Source organism: Cervus canadensis, chromosome 19, assembly GCF_019320065.1.
Source record: "Cervus canadensis isolate Bull #8, Minnesota chromosome 19, ASM1932006v1, whole genome shotgun sequence".
Taxonomy (NCBI): Eukaryota; Metazoa; Chordata; class Mammalia; order Artiodactyla; family Cervidae; genus Cervus; species Cervus canadensis.
The window spans coordinates 9,268,595-9,289,250 of NC_057404.1; the positions used below are offsets into that span (position 1 = coordinate 9,268,595).

The window sequence follows — 20,656 nt, forward strand, 5'->3', positions numbered from 1 at the left end:
GCTTAGCCTCTCAATTGCGTCTGACTCTTTGCGACCCCATGAACCGTAGCCCACCAGGCTTCTCTGTCCATGGGAGTTCTCCAGGCAAGAATACTGGAGTGGGTTGCCATGCCCTCCTCCAGGGGATCTTTCCAACCCAGGAATTGAACCAAGGATCGAACCCGGGTCTCCACATTGCAGGCAGCTTCTTTTCGACTAAGCCACCAGGAACCTACACATTAGATCAAGTCAAATATTTTCCTTAATTGAGGTTACATAAGCCTGACCATGTTCTAGTTAACTTTTGTTAAAGTTCCAATTCTTTTGTGACCTTATGCACTGTGTAGCTCGCCAGACTCCTTTGTCCATGGGATTTCCCAGGCAAGAACACTGGAGTGGGTTGCTGTTTCCTTCTCGAGGGGATCTTCCCGACCCAGGGATCAAACTTGTATCTTCTGCTTAGCAGGCAGATTCTTTATCACTGAGCCACTTGGGAAGCCTTCTAATTAATTAGAATGTAATAAAAATATTCAGCAATAAAATGATATTGAATATAATCTTTTATGACTCAGAGTTTTACTCTATTGTGATGCTATAGGGTCATCATCATGATTATTTTTATTATAAAAATCTGATAATGTGGGTTAAATGAGTTTGGCTGAATTTGTGATTTATAACAGTTTACTATATAAACAGGCAGTCATCAGGCTTCACACTATCTCTCTGTAGGACACATGGGATTACAGATTACAGTATCATGTAACAGAAGGGGAAACTGAGGCCCAAACCAGATAAATAGCTTGCTTGTAGTTAAATGATTACCAAGAGATGAAAATGGAATAGAAGTCATATCTGACTTTGATTCTAGTGTTCTCTCTCTTCCACTATCTCTTTTTTAAATCTCAGAGTTAAAGAGATAACATATATGAGAGGGCTGCTGGGTTGAGTATTTTTCTGTATGGAAAGGTAAGGACAAAAAGGGATATGATCAAAGTATAAACACTCCAAAGCATATTTTTAGGGAGATGATATTTTTCAGTAATCTTTGGAATTCACCAAGGATACTCCTTAGAAAAAGACATATTTTCTAATACTTTAAGAGGTAAGCTTATGAAACTTGTTTCCTGAATAGGTCGTTCAGATTAAAGTGTGAATACGTTTAGAAGACTCATGGATGTCAGTTTCAAAACTAGCTGTTAAGGAAAATAAGCAACTCATTTTTGGTGTTTGGCCCCAACCTTTGAAGCTAATTTGGAGGAAGGTACAGTATTCTTGCCTGGAGATTCCCATGGACAGAGGAGTCTAATGGGCTACAGTCATGGGGTCGTCATGGGGTCACGAAGAGTCAGACATGACTGGGCATGTGCACACACACGCACACTCACAATCCCTCCCTTTTACCACTGTCCTTCAGTGGCAAATCACAAACAGAATATAGTTTGTTTGTCCCTGTGTAGATGGCTTATGATGATTATATGCATCATCCTTCTTCCCAATCCCGGGTTGTAGGATCTGCGATGTCTATAAAGAATGGCCTTCTGATATGAGCTCATGTCCCAGGAAATGTTGGTTGCCCAAGAGACAACCTGGAGACAAACGTGAGATGCTCGTCTGGATCCCTACAAGGGACGCAAGGTCACGAGAGCACAGGGTGGAGTTGGTGGAGATGGGGGAGGGGCTGGAGCAGATGTTCCCCAGGAGGGAGGAGAAGCACGCGGAGTCCAGGCAGGGGACCTGGAAGTAGGCAAGGCTCCTCTGAGAACCTGGTGGTTGGACAACATATCCAGAACAGCGAGCACTCAGAGGCCATTTTTTAAGTTGACTGTCACCACACTCTGCCCATGGGGACCGTGTGTGTGTACAGGCACATCCCACACGTCATATGACTACCGTGCTGGACACGGAGGGTTGCATCACATGTGCACTGTTCCTCCAGCCACTTTTATCTTCCCCTCTTCCACAAGGAAAAAGCCCTAGAGGGACTATGACGTGCATACACCCAGTGTTTTCTCATTTGGTTTCAGTTCCCCCTGTAGCATTACCGTCTTGCTCACTTGGGATAATTCTAAAGTTTGAAGACACACCTACAAAGTAGTATGCAGAGACAGGCAGACGGTCACACACATGCACATGCACACACTTATTTTGACACAACATGGCCCGTAAATATAAGCCTGCCGTTTCAGTTGAAGAACGGGCTCATACCCTAACACAAGAAGAAAAACCAGCTGCTGGGCTTGGCAGATTGAGAAACGGTAAATGGGTCTTCCTAAGGACTTTAAATATAAGTCTGATATATGTGGTTGTCACCTGTGTCTTTACTTTGGGACCTAATCCCCACATAAGGCACAACACAATTTCCCTGTTCTTGGCCTCAAAGATGATTGTGTAGCACGTGATAAATCATGAGAATGTTCACAAAGTTAAGGAAAGCTCTGCTTTAAGAGAGTAGCCACAAGAAGAGCAATACAAAGATTCTGAAGTAACACCAGGACAGTATAAACCATCGGACTTTGGTATCAAGTGTAACAGGAAGTTAAAACTGGTACTGGTTTCACCCAGTTTAGACAATAGATACCACATTCCAGAGTGAAGCTCCAGCCCATCTTGCAAGACTTGGAAGGGAATTTTGAAAACTAGTTTTGCTACCTTTGGTGGACTACTTGCCTCCAGCCTGAAAAAGGGGCCAAGAAAAAAAAAAGGGAGAGGAGGATTTTATTATTGTTTAGTTGTCATGTCTGACTCTTTGTGACCCCACAGACTGTAACCTGCCAGGCTCCTCTGCTCATGGAATCGCTCAGGCAAGAATACTGGGTGGCCATATCTTTCTCCAGGGGATCATCCCGACCCAGGGATCAAACCCATGCCCCCTGTGTCTCCTGCATTGGCAAGCAGGTTCTTTACCACTCAGCCACCAGGGAAGTGGGGAGATGAGAATGCTGTGGGCTATATCTCTCACCACCCTACTCCCAAAGTAGAGGACTGATAGATGCCCACTTCTCACTTCTACCTTTGGGAAAGGGGCTGCAACGGACCACTTTCAGGATGTCCCCTAGGGCTTGAGAGACATAGCCATCTGGGTCTGATGACAGCTGAGGAATATGGAGGTTGAGTGACTGAGGCTGGCTAGCTGCTCCAATGGAGGAGTGATAGAGAGATGCCCTTTTGGGACTGGAGTTTCTCAGGGCAAAACAGTACCCAAGTGATCCCCATGTTTCAGCTGTCAGCCACTGGTAAGTGTGAGTGATGAGGGTTTCTGCTGGTTCTGTTTCTCCCAGTTCCTGTCGAAGGGAGCTTGCTGGGCTGTGGAGAGGCTCTTGGTAGAAAGAGACTAGAATATGTGTTGCTGGATATGATGGCTAGGAGCCATGGGGGTGAGCAGATGGAAAAATAATGCAGTTCCCTGTGCCTAGGGAACAGTAGGTGAGAGATGCTCAGTGAGGACAGGGTGGGTAATGTGAGAGGGAAAAGACCTTCGGGAAACCAGGAAAAGGCCTCAGAAGAAACAGGAGGACGTTTTAAACACCTCCCAAGACCAGAGTTCGGAGCCCAAGTCAGAAGGGTACTGGTCTATAAGAATGTTCTGGTCACCTTACCTACATCCCCTAAATCACAACCTATAGAAGTCAGAGTGTGGTTGGAGTTAGGGATGGAGGGGAAGAAGTGCTGGGTGGTGTAAGAAGGGAGAAGATGGTCATGTTCCTACTTCCTGCTAGAGGGGCCTGGCATATGGTTGGCCTCAGCCGAGCGAGGGAGATGTAGACTGAAGTATGAATTATCATCTTCAACTGGACATATTAATTGCTGAACTGAGATGGATTTAGTATCCAGAAGCAATCAGAGGGCTTGTCTTTGCTGAGCGTGATGAGAAGAGTTGTGAGATCTGCCCTTGTTTCCAGCCTGATGAGAACTAGCTCCACAACATGAGTTTGAACAGCAGGAGACAAAACAAAGCTACTCTAGGATTGAACCTCACGAGTCTTACTCTTTCAGGATGACTGCTATACCAGCAAAAGAGAAAAGCTGAAGCATCCATTCCAAAAGGACCCATTATAATTCATAGTAAACACAGAAAATGGAAGTGAATTTGGTGAGTCGGTCTTTTCCCCAAAGTTTTTACAAATATACACGTAAAAGAATAGGTATTTACCTTCTTTGCTACTTCAGCTAGCAGAAGGGTCTTTCCAGTGCACGGTCCACCGTATATAATAAGAGGGTTGATGTGCCCAGTTTTGCTTGGAAGAATGTATTTATGCACGATGTTTAGAGATTCACATTTGTACTCGTAGAAGGAGGCATATGTTTTACATAAGGATGAATGCTGAAGGATTTCATCATAGAGCGTATCAGTTTCTGTGTCAAAATTCTGTTGTACCGTGGCCTGAATTATGTCAATCATGTCCTCATAAAATTGTTTACCAAGTCCTTCTATGTAATGGTTTTCTATTTCTTGGGAATAGCCTAGTTTCATGTCACAATGAGTAACAGATGTGTACACTCTCAGATTAGATGAAGCAACAATGGTAGGAATAAATTCGTCCCTGAGTTTTATCAGCTTCTCTTGCGCTTCAGGGTCCCGAATAATTCTCGGTTCTGTTCCAGTTATATCCATGTATTTTCCCATTTCCGGGATTTTCACGAAACGCTCAATGTTAGCAATTTTCCTAATATAGCAAACACACTTCTTCAGGAATGCTGGCGTTTGTTTTCCTAGAGCAAAATCAAATTCATCCTCTATCGCTGAAAGAAAATACAACAAGGAGTTTACTGTCTAGAACCAAGAAGCAACGCACCCACGCTTCTAGCATGTGACTCTCAAGTCAGTAGTGGTAGTTCATTTTGCTTATAGTGTGTAGCTGAGTCATCTTTAGAATAATTTCTCAAGTCCTTAATTTCCTATTTGTCTTTTCCTAAACAGCCTGGATCCCAGAACAATGGATTCTAAATAAAATTGTTTAATTTCCTCCAAGACCTGAGGGAGAGGTTGAACATAATCATAAGAAAGCAAGCATGCTGAGTTTATAGTTGCTTCTTCTAAGTTCCCGCTTGGCTTCCCTCCCAGGCTCCAGAGGTTCTAAGAGTGGAGAGCAGGAACTAACTGGGGCAAGGAGAGAATGAGGAAGAGGCCACGTGAGACATCTGGTCTGTTTCTTCCTCATGGGTCATTACTCCACCGTGGTTTCACCATTTTGTTTGAGATGCATATACCCCAGACATATATGTGTAACTATAAATGTAAAAGCTGTTCAAAATATAATTATGTGCTAATTTCATTTATCCATTATCCATGTCACTGTTAAATCCCATTACACCCATCAGAGCAGGAACAAGAAAATGACTCAGTATGTAACTTTATTTCTTCTGAGATAAACCATGTTAGGGCTTACAGTACATATGCTCACATAAAAGTAAATATACTTTTTAAATCATTTGAGGCCCCATAGGAACATTTAAAATTGTATCAGTACTAATAAAAAGCAACAATTATGCACAATTTTAGGGAAAAAATAAAATAATTAAACCAATGGACATGAATTTTAAAACAAGCAGTCTTTTAAAACTTGTTTTCTCCCCTCTGCTTTTCTTTATCCAGTTGGTCTTAACTGAGCATCTGCTATGTACCAGGCATGCTGCTAGTTGCTTAGGATATAGTGGTGGGAGAAAACATTCAGAATCCTGAGAGAAAAAGCTATTATGAAGCTTATAGTCCAGTGGAGGATGGCAGACATGAATCACAGAGTCCCACAAATAAATGTATTATTTTTATGCCTGGGAAGTTGAATGACATGGTGCCTTGAGAGCAAACAACTGGGAAATCTAATCCACTTGGAGAAGTCAGGGAAGATGACTGCTGGGCTGGGATCTCGTGGAAGCATGGGGGTAGGAGATGCGGGTGTTTGTAACTTAGACCATCTCAATATACTGGCCACACCTCCAACATCAAGCAAAAACGAAACATAGGTATATTCTATAAAGTAACTATCAAGGGAGGTGGGAATTTTATTTAAAAATGGTACCTTTTAGCAGAGCTTCTGTGATAATATTTTTTCAGTAGTGATAACAATTGATAAAGATTTGTGATCGAAGGAAAAGAGATGTGTTTATATCCACCAGTGTTGAATAAGCTATGCCATTCATATCAGTATAGTTTTGTTTTTGTTTTTAATTTTATTTATTTTTGGCTGCGCTGGGTCTTCGTTAGTTCACATGGGCTTTATTTAGTTGCAGCGCGTGAGCTTCTCGTTGTGATGGCCTCTCTGGTTGCAGAGCCCAGGTTCTAGAGCATGCGGGCTTCAGTACTTGTGGTGTGTGGGCTCAGTAGCTGTAGCACACTGGCTTAGTTGCCCTGAGGCACGTGGAATCTTCTTGAACCCATGTCCCCTGCAGTGGCACGTGGACCCTTAACCACTAGACCACCAGGGAAGTCCCAAATCAATTTGTTTTACCAAAGGTTTTATTCAGGAAAATTGCATCAGGAGGCCAGATAGGGAAGCTTATATAACATATGTCTCCTCTTCTTTTTGTAGAAGAGTAAAAATTTGTTATCGTGCGGACAGGGGAAGATGCAAGAAATTTGGATATTCTGAATTGCAGAAAGCAGCCTTTGGTCCATCTCTTGTCCAGCCATCTGTGTTACACCGGGGAAATCCCTCTATCTGGTATTCTTATTTGAAGTTTTCTGAAAATATTAAAGTAATATTGTAGTGTAAACCCTGACATTTTTTTTGGGGGGTGGGGTGGGTGGGACACTGTTTGTTTGTTTATAATGCAAGTGTCTGACTTGAGCTTTGATTGCTGAGGCATCCACTTCAACGCTACCTATCTTGAATAGACGCATTAACAGTCACACGTATAGAGCAGGCCAGTTCCCCTCACTGAGACTCCTTTGTTTAAGAGCTCTTGGTGGACTTCAATAACTAACCTTTCCAGCCACTTGTTTTTCTCTCTTCCTGTGCTTTAAATTCCCACTTTTATGTTTTACATTTACCAGTAAAGAGTGAGCCCAGTAAAAGCAAAACCCTAGATGTGTGTGCTCAGTCTCTCTCTCTGCTTGTGACCTTGCAGTGTGGCTTTAGATGTGCTCGTAATTTCCAGGTCCTACAAGTAATGTGTATGTGTGTTCAGGCATGTCAGACTTTTTGTGACCCTATGGACTGTAGCCCTCCAGGCTCCTCTGTCCATGGGATTCTCCAGGCAAGAATACTGGAGTGGGTTGCCATTTCCTACTCCACTTATAAGTTATAAGCCTTTATTTTTCCAAAGTTACCTGATGGTGATTGCTGAAGAGTATCTTGCAATCCTAATAAGAAACAAAAAGGCTGGTCTAACTACCACATTGGTTATTGATAGACAGGCACAAAACAAATATACTCTATCCATTTCAAAGAGCTGGCCCCTCTTCAGCAATTTTCACTGTGCAAACACGGTCTTAAAATGAGTTGGAATGTAAAATAAATTAAAATTTCATGAGCATGCATATCTTTTAGAGATGTAACCCCAAATAGAAAATAGTCCAGGTATAGTATTTCATACTACCTAGTACAAAATTATTAATCTTCATATGGCTATCCATGTGGATCAAGTTCTTTTTCGTGGAGAAAATTAAGAGAAAGTAGTTGCCTATGAATTTTTTAAAACTTGGGCTGTCTAACTCTAAGTGAGAGGATGCCCTCCCCAACTGGTGTCTCTTACATCAAGAATAGGAGAGTGTTTGCTCTTGGTATTTTTTTCCTGATACAGCACATTTTTTCGGAATAGGGTAGTTTTGCCCTTGATAAAGACAAAAAACCAGGGCTTCAAAAATGGATCAAAAAGATCCCAGAGGAATAAGGATATATGTTAACCTGTATATTCTAAAGATAGTACTTATTCCTGCTGATTTTAGCATTTTTAGGGAGAACTAAAATAAGACCTAATTTTTGACATCTTCTGGAGAATGAATTTGTCAAAATTATTCATATGTTCTCTGAGGCTGAAATACAGGCATATCTACAGTGAATGGTATCAAGTGCTTCTTAGGTTTTCACAAACATTTTGCCACATCATTCACAAAACCAGTCTGAAAATGCAACCACTGTTGCTTTTTCTTCAATAATTCTTTGCTATCACCTCTTAAAATAAATGTTACTTAACTGATTACTTTACCTAGGAGTGTTCATTGCCTGGAAACTATGACTGACATATTCCTTCAGTTATGTGATTTCCTATGCAATTCCTAAAAATAAAGCCTCTTTTTCACAGCTGAAAAAGGCCCACAAGTGAGTCTCTGCTCAGTAGTTAGGGATATTTTTTATTTTAAGGCTAATCTAGATCCTGCCACTCCCTTACTTCCGAACCTCTGATAGCTTCCCATCTTACACAGTGATGGGAAGAAATTTTCACAGATTGAAATATGAGGAAGTCATTCTGGCTTATACCTGATTTGGATTGAACTGTATGTTAAATAGAACAGCCTGTCTTCTGGCCCATCAAACATGCATTGTACATCTGATTTAACCACTAAAGGAAAGAATACATCTAAAAATCAAAATTGATTATCTATGATTCAGGCATCCAAAATGGAACCAGTGGCCATTGTATATGTGGTTTCAGACATTTTTCTTGCATCACTGAGAACTTGAATGCTCTGAACTGTATCAGATGGAAGAACACCACCAGTTCATTCTCAAAATAATATCTGCTAGCAGCTGCCTAGATCTCAAGGTCTACCCTTGTAACTATGCGACCATTTCAGACCCCAACCAGTCCTTATTTGACGTGCATCCTGACTTCTTGCCAGCTCTAATTATAATTCTTGAAAACAACTTGATAGAGTGAATACTGTAACTTTGTGATTTTTGCCTCTATAAGCCTCCCTCATTTTGTAGTCAGGCAGAACACAATTCAAGTGCTTCTTGAATCTGTCTCTCTCAGGCTACAGTCCTCAGTTTGGCTTGAATAAAACTCTATTCTATTCCTATTATAGACTGTTTATTGATTATTTCTGTTGTTGTTATGGCCTGTGCCCACCTTCTAACCTCATCTCTCCTTCTCTGAGCTTGGCAACCTTTACCTTCTTCCTGCTCCTAGAACTTGCTTAGCACATTCCTGTCTCAGGCATCTTGAACCTGGCAATCCCTCTGCCTGGAATTCTCGATTTTAGATATGGCACTGCCAGCTCTGATTCATTCTGCCATTTAGCTCAGAAGTCATTTCCTTATCATCTGCCCTATCTAAATCTCAAGAACCCCACAGCCTTCATCAGGCTATTATTGTGTTTTATTCTTAGCACTTATCCTTTCTGAAATGATATTATTCATTTATTTGATTACTTGCCTATCACTTATTTCCTCCTCACTAAACAATAAGTTCCGGGAGAGCAGAAATCTTGCCTTCTTCATCATTGTTGTAGCCCCAGCGCCTGGCATATATATGCCCTCAATAAATGTTTGCTGAGCAAGTGAATTAATGAACAGTTCAACTGAGAAATACTGGCAGAGTCTGGTCTATTATATTCAGCCTCCTCTGACTTCTTTTAAAGTCATATTTTTGGAGAATTCCTCAAGTTAAGTAAGTAAAGGCTTATCTTTGAGTAAAAAGATTACTTGTCTCTCCAGGAGATAAAAACATTTAGAAAAATTAAATTTCATCAGGCAGTAAATACTATTAAATTTGCAGAACCATAAAAGGAAACAGTGAATACATCTATCAGTGATCAATTCCTCAGTTTACTGAAGATTCATAAAAATTTACCTGAGAACAGGTACCTCTTGGCTTGGCTGTGTTTCATCTTTCCCCTTTCATGTAACAGTTTTACAGCAGTCTTAAATATCTTCTTGATCTCATGTGATATCTCTTGCCAGGTCTTCTCATTCTCAGCATTGGTAGAAGGCTGCATCTTTAGAAAAGTGAAAGTGAGATGTTAGTCTTAAAATCATCAAGAAAACCCAATATTTAAGAGGAAGAGAACCATTGTTATTTGAAAGTCTATCATGGGCCTTACCATGACAGGTGCTTAATGGATAGTATCTCATTTACTCTCCCTAGTACCCTGAAAGTGATGTGAACTCGCCCAAGTGACATAACAGTGTGAATCCAAACAGGATTTGTTTGTTTGATTTTCTCAATATATTGTGTGTTTCACTCTTGAGTTTTGATACAAATGTTGTAACAAAATCATCTCTTCAATACAGTTAAAGGTCAGACTAGTCAAAAGGATGGTTTTTCCAGTAGTCATGTATGGATGTGAGAGTTGGACTATAAAGAAAGCTGAGCACGAAAGAATTGATGCTTTTGAACTGTGGTGTTGGAGAAGACTCTTGAGAGTCCCTTGGACTGCAAGGAGATCCAACCAGTCCATCCTAAAGGAGATCAGTCCTGGGTGTTCATTGGAAGGACTGATGCTGAAGCTGAAACTTCAATACTTTGGCCACCTGATGCAAAGAATTGACTCACTGGAAAAGACCCTGATGCTGGGAAAGATTGAAGGCAGGAGGAGAAGGGGACGACAGAGGATGAGATGTTGGATGGCATCACTGACTCCACAGACATGAGTCTGAGCCAGCTCTGGGAGTTGGTGATGGACAGGGAGGCCTGGCGTGCTGCGGTCCATGGGGTTGCCAAGAGCCGGACATGACTGAGCAACTGAACTGACTGACTCATGTGTTACTATTTAATTGTCTTTAGTTGTTTCTTCCTCATTTATTTTTTATTATCCTCTAGGAAATAAAATAGGAGTGCCTCCCAAGAAAGTAACATTTATAGAGTCTTGCTGATAATCTTATTCAAACAATCATTTACTTAACAACAATTTATGCAGAAATGTGGTTCAGCCAATAATTTAAATTTCCCTAGATGCTCATAGACTCAAAGAAACAAGGAATAGTTAAAGCCAATTAAATGTAGGGGTAAGTTTTACAGCTTTGTAAAACTGGTTTCTTGAGGTATCATGTTTTTTGATATCTACTTTACCAGCTACTGCCTTTACTCCTGACATATTTACCTGGTGAATGGTTTGGGATTTACCCCAGTATTCTTCATATTCTTCCAGATAATGACTTTAAAAAATACATGTGAGGAAGAAAAAGAAGAACTGAGAGATCTGACATGATTTCATTTTGCATGGAGAAAATGCTTTCTGTTATATGTCAGAATGGCCAAAACACAGGGGTCTTAAATGAAGAACTGTTGCTAACCCAGGGCTCTTCTCCTCTTGCAGCTCCTGGGTACTGCATTATCAAGGATATTTTCTTTGGAAGAGGAATGGATTTCTACACCTTCTTTTCTTTTTTAAATTTTATCTTTTTATTTATTTGGCTGTGCAGGCTTTCTCTAGTTGTGGCAAGTGAGGGCTACTCTCTTATTTGCAATGGGTGGACTTCTCTTGTTGAGGAGCCTGGACTCTAGAATGTGGGGTCAGTAGTTGTGGTGCTTGGGCTTAGTTGCCCTGAAACATAAGAAATCTTCCTGGACCAGCAGTCAAACCCATGTCCCCTGCATTGGCAGGAGGATTCTTAACCACTAGGCCATCAGGGAAGTCCTATGGCTTCTTTTCAACCTCTTTAAAAGGCCTAGGCAATAATTAGGCCCACCTGTTTTCTCCACCTCCTTCATTCAGTTTCAGGGGACATATGATGGATACATTTGGGAACAAAGCTGGAGAAGAGACAATGACTGTGTTTCTGTGACATTCATGTATGCCTCAACCTCTCTGCAAGGTTCTACATAAGACATGAGGGAATAAATTAATAATGTATGAAATGTTAAAGGAACATACTGAATTTAAAAAACAAACAAACTAGAGGCTATAAAAAATAACTTGGCAGAGTTTTAAAAGACTGCACCCTCAAAAGAAATCTTTTACAAATTAAAAATATAACTGTTGAACTTGAAAACTCAATGCACAGAGGAGACACAGCTGAAGAAGAAATTTGGTAAACTGGAAAAAATATCTAAGGTGACTTTCCAGATAGTAGCACAGAAAGCAGAGAAGGCAATGGCAGCCCACTCCAGTACTCTCGCCTGGGAAATCCCATGGATGGAGGAGCCTGGTGGGCTGCGGTCCATGGGGTCGCCAAGAGTCAGACACGACTGAGCGACTTCACTTTCACTTTTCACTTTCATGCATTGGAGAAGGAAATGGCAACCCATTCCAGTGTTCTTGCCTGGAGAATCCCAGGGACGGGGGAGACTGGTGGGCTGCCGTCTATGGGGTCTCACAGAGTCGGACACGACTGAAGTGACTTAGCAGCAGCAGCAGAGAGAGATAAGGAAATTGATAATGTGAAAGACAATCAAGAGACATGGAGGATACAGATGCAAACTATTATATATGGGATGGATAAGCAACAAGGTCCTACTGTATAGCACAGGGAACTATATTCAATATCCTGTGACAAACCATAATGGAAAATAATATGAAAAAGAATGTATGTATATGAGTGTGTGTGTGTGTGTATGTATAGCAATCACTTTGCTATACAGCAGAAATTAACACACTGTAAATCAACTATAGTTTAATAAAATTTAAACAATTTTTAAAAAGAGATATGGAGGATAGAGTGAGGCAATCTATTGTACATGCAACTAAAGAGCAGAGAGGAAAGAAGGAGGAGAGGAGAGACAGTATTTGATGAGATGATGGCTGAGAATTTTCTAAAACTGATAGAATATATGAATTCACAAATGTAGGAAGCACAACATATACCAATTGGAATATATGTACGTTACAGTGAGATGATAGAAATACACATATTTTCAGATAAACAGAACTTATCACTCTTTTGGAACTTCCAAAAGATATACTTCAGGAAGAAGGAAATGACTCCAGAAGGAAAGTCTAAGATGTCAAAAAAGAAAGGTGAATTTGGAAGATTTCTTAGCTTTGGATTTAGTTGTTAAAAAGAAATTTAGGGTCCAGGGCAGAATAACTTTCTGTCTGCTGTGCCTTTGCTGTGGAGAAAAACTACCCCGGGTGACAAACAGTTTAAAAATGTAGAGAGACACACTTTGGAGAGGAAGATAACTTACTGCATTTTTACTGCTTTTCAGCATCTCTGATTTGGGTCTGAGGTAATAAGCGGCCGGCACCGAGTTCTCGTCCCGACAGTACCACTCTTCCAGTAGCTTGGTGTCCAGCTTCGCCTCTACGGCAGCGTCCAAGATCATCTCAAACTCTGAGGCCTCAACTTCTCCGGGGATTCGGATGTTCCCATATTTTTCACCTAATAGTCCCTGTGTATCACCAGGAAAATTCAGTTTAGTGTATCACCAAGAAAGTCTGTTTTAGTGTTCACGTCATATGACCATGCAATAAATATTAATGAATAGATAACAAGATACTTCATTCCATCGATTGTCTCTCTTAATCACAGTGGATATGTTTTCACATGGATTATTTTGTAAGTAAAATTAGACCATTTATATTGTAGAATAATAAATTCACATGCTGGGATTGCATATTGGACAAATCCAAACTACTGAATTTTGTAACAAAGAAATTTCCCCAGAGTTTACATAATATAACGAAAGTTACCCATTTTGAGAATTTTGGTTGGTTCATGACAAAGAAAAATGATTTGTTGGACTCTGAAATATCAAACATATAAACTCACAAACAAAAATTGCTTTGTATAGAGTTAATAGTTTGATTCTAAGCCCCAGATTTACACAGCTACAAATGAAAGAAGTATGAAATCACTGAATATGACAGATCCCACTGGTAACTGAAAAAAATAAAAAATATAAACAAGATATCATTTTGTCTCTATTAAACTAGCAAAGGAAACTGTGCTCAGTGTTACGGACATATAAGAAAAGGCCTCTGTAGAGCTGATGGGTGTGTAAATTGATCCAGTATTTCTTTGAAATTTGTATTATTTCTGATAATACATACTAAAAGACTTAAAATACATGAGTTTTGGCAATTTTTGTTCTGGAAATCTGTCTTTAGAAAATAATTAAGGATGTATATAACGACTCATCAGCATATTTATGTTGAACCTGTTTGAACAGAAAGGAGTTGAACCTAAGTGTCCAGGAAGTGGGAACACTTGAGTACATTTAAACATAATTTGGTATCTCTATTCAAAGGATGTGCTAAATTATGTTTTAGAACTCTATTGCTGTAGAAAGATGTTTATAATATACTATTAAGTAAAAAGGTAAGTTACAAAGCAGTATGTATAAGATGAATCTGATATTGTATATGCATTATATATATATGAGAAAGAGATCATATATATGTACAGACATAAACATCACATATACACATAGAGATTTTATAAGAACACACAGCAAGGTTACCAATGGTGACTTGTCACTGAATGGTTTTAAGTTTACTTTGGTTGTTTTATGAATTTGTTGCTTTTGTATTAAAATTTTTTTGCAATACATATGTATTATTTTATAGTGAGAAAAACTACAGATATTTAACAATTTTAAGCCTGATGATGCTGTCTGTACTCCTCGTGGAGCAACACTTTCAAAGGCTCCTCTGAGTGTTTGCTTAAGCCCATGGTTCTCAAAATGTCCTCAGACCAGCACCATCTGTGTTATCTGGGAATTTGTTAGGCATGCAAGTTCTCAAGGCCCATCTCAGACCTCCTGAATCAGAAACTCTGCTGATATAGCTGAGTTTAATCCGTGTTTTAGCAAGCTCTCCAGGTGTCTGAACCACTGGTGTAAGCTGTCAAAAATATTAGCTTACGTAGCACCTGGTGTTTCAATTAATCTTCAGTGTCTTATCTGGTGGAAATAGAAGGAACATACAGAACTCTAACACAGATCTATATTATCCAAGACATGTTGGTCTGCTTTATAATATCCATAGGAAGATTTCTGTTTAATTTATGGTCATCTTCATCCTTTCTTCCTGTTGACTAGCACCTTTGCCATAAGCTTCCACTACTGGAAGTCTACCTACTGGAAGGTGAATCATAGTTTGGCTTCCTTGGGAGCATTTCTTACTATCTCTGCAACCCAGAGTGTTCTTTTCCTCTCAGACAGGCAGGTGGGAGAAGAAAAGTCCTGGATAGACCTGTTTCCTACATAAATTCATGACCTAAGCTGTAATATAAGATGATAAACCTCATGAGGGTAGAGACCAGAGCTTTTTATTCCTAACACATAGAAAGTATTAAGAAGCATATTTATCGACTACTTGAACGAACCAAGACAGAGGAAGATATCCTTGGAGTTTGTTCTATTCTTATTTGAAACTTCATCATTTGTGAAAAGATGGTATTTCAGCTCTCAGCAGGTAAAGTAACAATTTGGGAAAGTACCAGTTTTGTCAGCAACTTCACTTCAATCCTGAACACCAATTAAGAGCACTTTTATTTGAATCTGCATTTGTTTAGGGCTATTCATGACAACAGGCTGTATGCAACAAAAATAATACCATTTAGACGTGTTTTTCACTTAACAATTCCTCTTCTAAAATCTCTTGTGTTAAACTTGGCTAAATGAGCAGGCACGACCTCTCATTCTACCACAGATACAGGCGGAGATGATCCTTTTAAGGGGAGCCTGGTGAATGGACTACCCTGGTGGCCCAGATGGTAAAGAATCCGCCTGCAATGCTGGTTCGTTCCCTGGGTTGGGAAGATCCCCTGGAGGAGGGCATGGCCACTCCAGTATTCTTGCCTGGAGAATCTCCATGGACAGAGGAGCCTGGTGGGCTGCAGGCTATGGGGTCACAAAGAGTCGGACACGACTGAGTGGCTCAGCACAGCACAGCCTGCTGAGTGTCCTATTCCTCTTGGCTGATTCTGGATAAGGATAGTCAGGATCTTCAGTCAGAAATATCTGTCGTGAAGAGTGAGGTTTTCATGCTGGGAGAGTTAGCCGCAAACTTACCTGGGCAAGGGAGGGACTAAGTGGACTTCTAAACAGTAGGGGTAGGACTTTTTGGATGAATTCCCAAAGCAAACAATGGAGTTTGGTCATTGGATGAAAGACTTGGTAAACAGCCAGAACATTAAATATGGGGTTTAGTAATTGACAATTCTTTAGCCAGCAACCAATAAAGCCTAAGAATATGATGGACTCAGCAACCAAGATCCAGGGAAATACCAGCTGGATTTCAGGCATGAAGTAGGAAAGAGGACATAATAGCAACTAGTGAAACAAGATCATGTCCCAGGGAAGGACCATCATCTCTATATTATCAATTTATTGTTGGTTCTTCATCTTCTCTCTGCTCTAAATAAGGCTGGTCACAGAGTCTAGGCCAGGATCAAATCTATGGATCAGTTTCTGAAATATGTTTTGTGATGACATGCACCACATCACCTAGGGTGTTTGTTAGCAGGTTACAAGATTCCTTCTCAGACCTAAGGACCACTGGGCTTGGGGAACCTAGAACTCTGAATTTTAAAATGTGGTTACAAATGAATCTATTGATTCCTCAATAGACTTTAAGAACCACTTGCTATGGGCAATGCATATGTGGTCTCGTGAGTAATGGTTCGCAAGCACCAAAGGGACAGGACAGGGAACAGCAGATCATTACAAAAAAAAAAAATCGAAGGCTATTTAAAAATAATTATTTGAGTTGAACAGCTGGCACAAAATACTAACATTATTTGATCAATATAGTAACGTAAAATATTCCTTAGAGTGGAGATTACTAAAGAAGAAAAAATATCCTTATCCCATTCAAATAACAAATTATATTGAGCGCCTGCTATATATAAAGTGCTAACACAGAACTTCAGAAAAGTAATAATGTGAGATAGGCTTAAAGTTACTTATTGGATTCTTCTCCCCAACTCTTTGCCTTCTGTCTATTGATTCTTCCTTTGGGTAGGATGCTCATAAATCATGAAGCAGTTACTTCTCAGTAGTCCCAAATAGGATTCTGTCTCAGTGTTATCTCACTATTTGAAAAATGGCAAAAAGAGAAACTGTAAAAAGGAAGTTTGCTACCACACTTTTCAGGAAGACTTTTTGGGGTTCTATGTGGCTACAGTTATAAGGTAACACACATAGCATACCTGCATCTGTCAGGAATGGCAACAGTCAATTTAGAGGAAGATATAGTCCAACTCAATTACAAAGTTCAGCTTCCACGGTCAATGGTTCAGAGCAGGGGGAGAGATTCAGGACTAAGTCTAAAACGCTAACAATAAAAGTGTCAGTGGCAGGATGGAGGTTCAGTCTTGGTTTCCTAATCAAGACTATTCCTTAGCCCTGCAGCCACGGAGAGCAGACACGGCACAGGGATGGCCCTACGGCAGCTACAGAAACTATGCCCAAGAAAGCATTATTTTCTGTCCACTGTCAGTAGACTGTTCACTCCCATAACAGCAGAAGAGTCAGATTTTCTACATCTTTCTGACCCCAATATTCAAGAAGGTAATTTTTTGCTTGGTTAAACCAGTCTTGAGAGAACTGATTTATGCTTTTGAACTGTGGTGTTGGAGAAGACTCTTGAGAGTCCCTTGGACTGCAAGGAGATCCAACCAGTCCATCCTAAAGGAGATCAGTCCTGGGTGTTCATTGGAAGGACTGATGCTGAAGCTGAAACTCCAATACTTTGGCCACTTGACGTGAAGAGCTGACTCATTGGAAAAGACCCTGATGCTGGGAAAGATTAAGGGCAGGAGGAGAAGGGGATGACAGAGGATGAGATGGTTGGATGCCATCACTGACTCAATGGACATGAGTTTGGGTGGACTCCGGGAGTTGGAGATGGACAGGGAGGCCTGGCGTGCTGCGGTTCATGGGGTCGCAAAGAGTCGGACCCGACTGAGCGACTGAACTGAAGTGAGGGAACTGAGAACTTAAGTGTAAAAGGACTCTCTACTCTCTGTGTCATCCTTTCCTTCCTTAAGTGCTGATAAAGATACACCTCACCCACTGCTTAGAGGATTTTTCTTTTCCTTTGCACAAACAGCTTGGTTAAACCAGTTTTTGGAGAAATCTGATGAAGAGTTGAGGGACTGTATTTGATTTTGCATTGCGGTCCATATATATATTAGTTATACCATTGCTCAGTGTGCCTGCATGACCCTGAATTAAAGAAATGCATATGGCTGAAATAATTTTCAACTTTTCATTGAGTTGTTTAAATACTCTGTCAATATACACTTGAACATAAGTGTATGGGATTTCTCCTGTCTGTGGAAACCTATAATTGCCTCTCCCATTCACCTAATCAAATGGCCCATCTTGAAATACTGAAGATGTCTAATATTAGTTAGGTAGCAAGCAACAATCCAACTGAGTGCTTAAATACAATCTAGGAGTTAAGCCCAAATGATTGAAAAGTCTAAGAAAAATTTCTAGTGTAGTTTCTGTACATAAAATTCTAGCATAAGAAATACTTCTAGAGGCTTTGGAACTAGATAGAGGTGGTGTTTGCACAATATTGTCAGTGTACTAATGCCACAGAATTGTTCACTTTATAGTGGTTAATTTTATGTGATACAAATTTCACCTCAATTTTTTAGAAAAAAAATCGTTTTTGAGCTATTGATTTCCTTGCAACTGAGAACTTAAGTGTAAAAGGACTCTCTATTCTTTGTATCATCCTTTCCTTCCTTATGCTGATATGGTTCCATCTAAGCCACTGCTTTCAAAGGCTTAGGGATAACATTTTCTTTCCCCTCAATTGATTTTTCTTTTCCTTTGCACAAACATTGATTTTTTTCCCTTGTCCTTGTCCTCTCCTGTTCCCCCGCAAGTTCTTTATGGTTAGTTCTGCCTGGGTGTGCAATTGAGAATCTTTGGGGTCTGAGTCTGATGTCATGCAGCTTTTCTTGCAACAAACAGAAAACAGAGGTTGATGTATTCTCCATGGTGTTGGCGAGCTCAGCATGTCTCTTTTTACTTTGTTGTGGGGTATCAGGAGAGACTGGTGAGGACAGTCTTTCTGGGGTTATGGAAGCTCGGCTTCAAAGGCAGGTGGGCAATTGCTCCCTGGGCAATTGATGAGCCATCACTCATGGGAAAGCTGGAAGAGAAAGGCAAGATTCCATCACCTGCGTCCCCTCCCACTACTGATACTATAACAAGCTGAAGCACATACTCTTCAAATGCCCCAGTCCCTTCAACCCTGTCACTAATGCAAGGTAGGTGAAACTATTCCTTCCTTTCCTTAAGCTTCTCTATTATTTCTTAGGGGGCTTTCCTGGTAGTCCAGCTGGTAAAGAATCTGCTAAAATGCAGGAGACCCTGGTTCAATTCCTGTGCCGGGAAGACCCCCTGGAGAAGGGATAAAATTCACATTAATATATACAATTTTCTCTTGTGCTTGATCTCATTTAATGTTCACGATTCTGTGAAACAGGGAGCGGCAGCAGAGGACACAGGCTCACAGACCTCACCTGGCGAGTCCAAACCACTTCTCTAAGAAGACGTGGAGATACTAACGCTTGAATATAGGGCTTTCAGTCACCTCATTCTTTCTACTTCATCAAGTTATACGGTGCTGTGCTCCCTCCTGAGAGTGCCTGCAGATGGCTTACATCCTTGTGATGACTCTTCTATCAGGCCATCATGCATGTCTGCGCAAGCATGCACTGCACATGTCCAGGGGCCACTGTTGACAAGGACTGCAGGATGCTGAGTGTCATGGCCTTGCATGTTGCATTCGTTTTATCTGCCATTGGGTGGAGAGATGAAGATGATTGTGATGTAGTCCTTGGAGTTCACAACCAACATTTATAGTCAGTACTCTGTTGCCGAATGAGACAACTAAACCATTCCAAGAATCGTCTGAACCTACTTCACACACTTGATGCTATTTCCTCAATGTTTGTCCAAAGTCAAGAAACACCTTCACAACTGACTGAAGATTTTCTAAACATAAACACAAGGTAATCTATTTAGCAGTGGATTGCAACTCGATTACTCATTCTTTGTGTCCTGTGTCACAGGGAATCAAAGAAACTGGAGAAAGGGGGATATGATGCTTGATTTTATGTATCACCTTGACCATGGGGTGCCCAGATATTTGGCAGAACATTATTTGGGGTGTGTCTGTGAGGGTGTTTCTGGATGAGATTAGCATTTGAATCAGCAGACTGAGTAAAGTGTTAATAGACTGCCTTCTTGAGTATGAGTGGACACCATCCAGTTCATTGAGGGTCTGAATAGAATAAAAAGATGGAAGAAGGAAAAAGTCCCTTTCTGCCTGACTGTGTTGAGCTGGGGCATTTGTCTTTTCCAGCACTTGGGCTGGGGCTTCTACCACAGGCACTGGTGGGTCTCAGGTCTTTGGACTCAGGCTGGAACTACATGATGGTTTCCTGAGGCTCTAGCTTGCAGAGGGCAGATCATGGAACCTCTTGGCCTTCATTATCACATGAGCTAATTTCTTATAATCATAAACATATATACCCCTCTATATTATAATCTCCTATTGGTTATGTTTTTGTGGAGAACTGTGACTAATACAGCGGATGAATTGGAAATAATAATGACAGATGACTAAAACATTATTTGTTAGAAATACATAATGTCCATACTAAGGATGATCTAGATAAGATCTTTGAGAAAGATATGTTTGGCACCAACAGACAAAAGATAACTGTTGATCTCTCAGTCATTAGAGATACACTCTTGTATTCATGGTTGCCAAGATTGGATGTTAGCAGATATACTTAGAACATAATGTTTAGCATTTTTCATGTCATTCAATTATCCAGATACCCATGATGAAATTGTCAGTATATAATGATAATTTACATCT

At 40.5% G+C, this 20,656-nt stretch overlaps 1 protein-coding gene across 3 annotated transcripts in view; it reads right to left on the reverse strand.

Moving 5' to 3' along the window:
* Positions 1-20,656, reverse strand: part of NWD2 (NACHT and WD repeat domain containing 2) — a 216,176-nt gene that overhangs the window by 6,052 nt on the left and 189,468 nt on the right. For all 3 annotated transcript variants that reach the window (XM_043438725.1, XM_043438726.1, XM_043438727.1), the window contains 3 exons: positions 12,988-13,191; positions 9,712-9,856; positions 4,130-4,719 (listed from right to left, as the gene is read on the reverse strand). In XM_043438725.1, the coding sequence (XP_043294660.1) occupies positions 4,130-4,719; positions 9,712-9,856; positions 12,988-13,191 (939 nt within the window). The remainder of the gene's footprint in view (positions 1-4,129; positions 4,720-9,711; positions 9,857-12,987; positions 13,192-20,656) is intronic.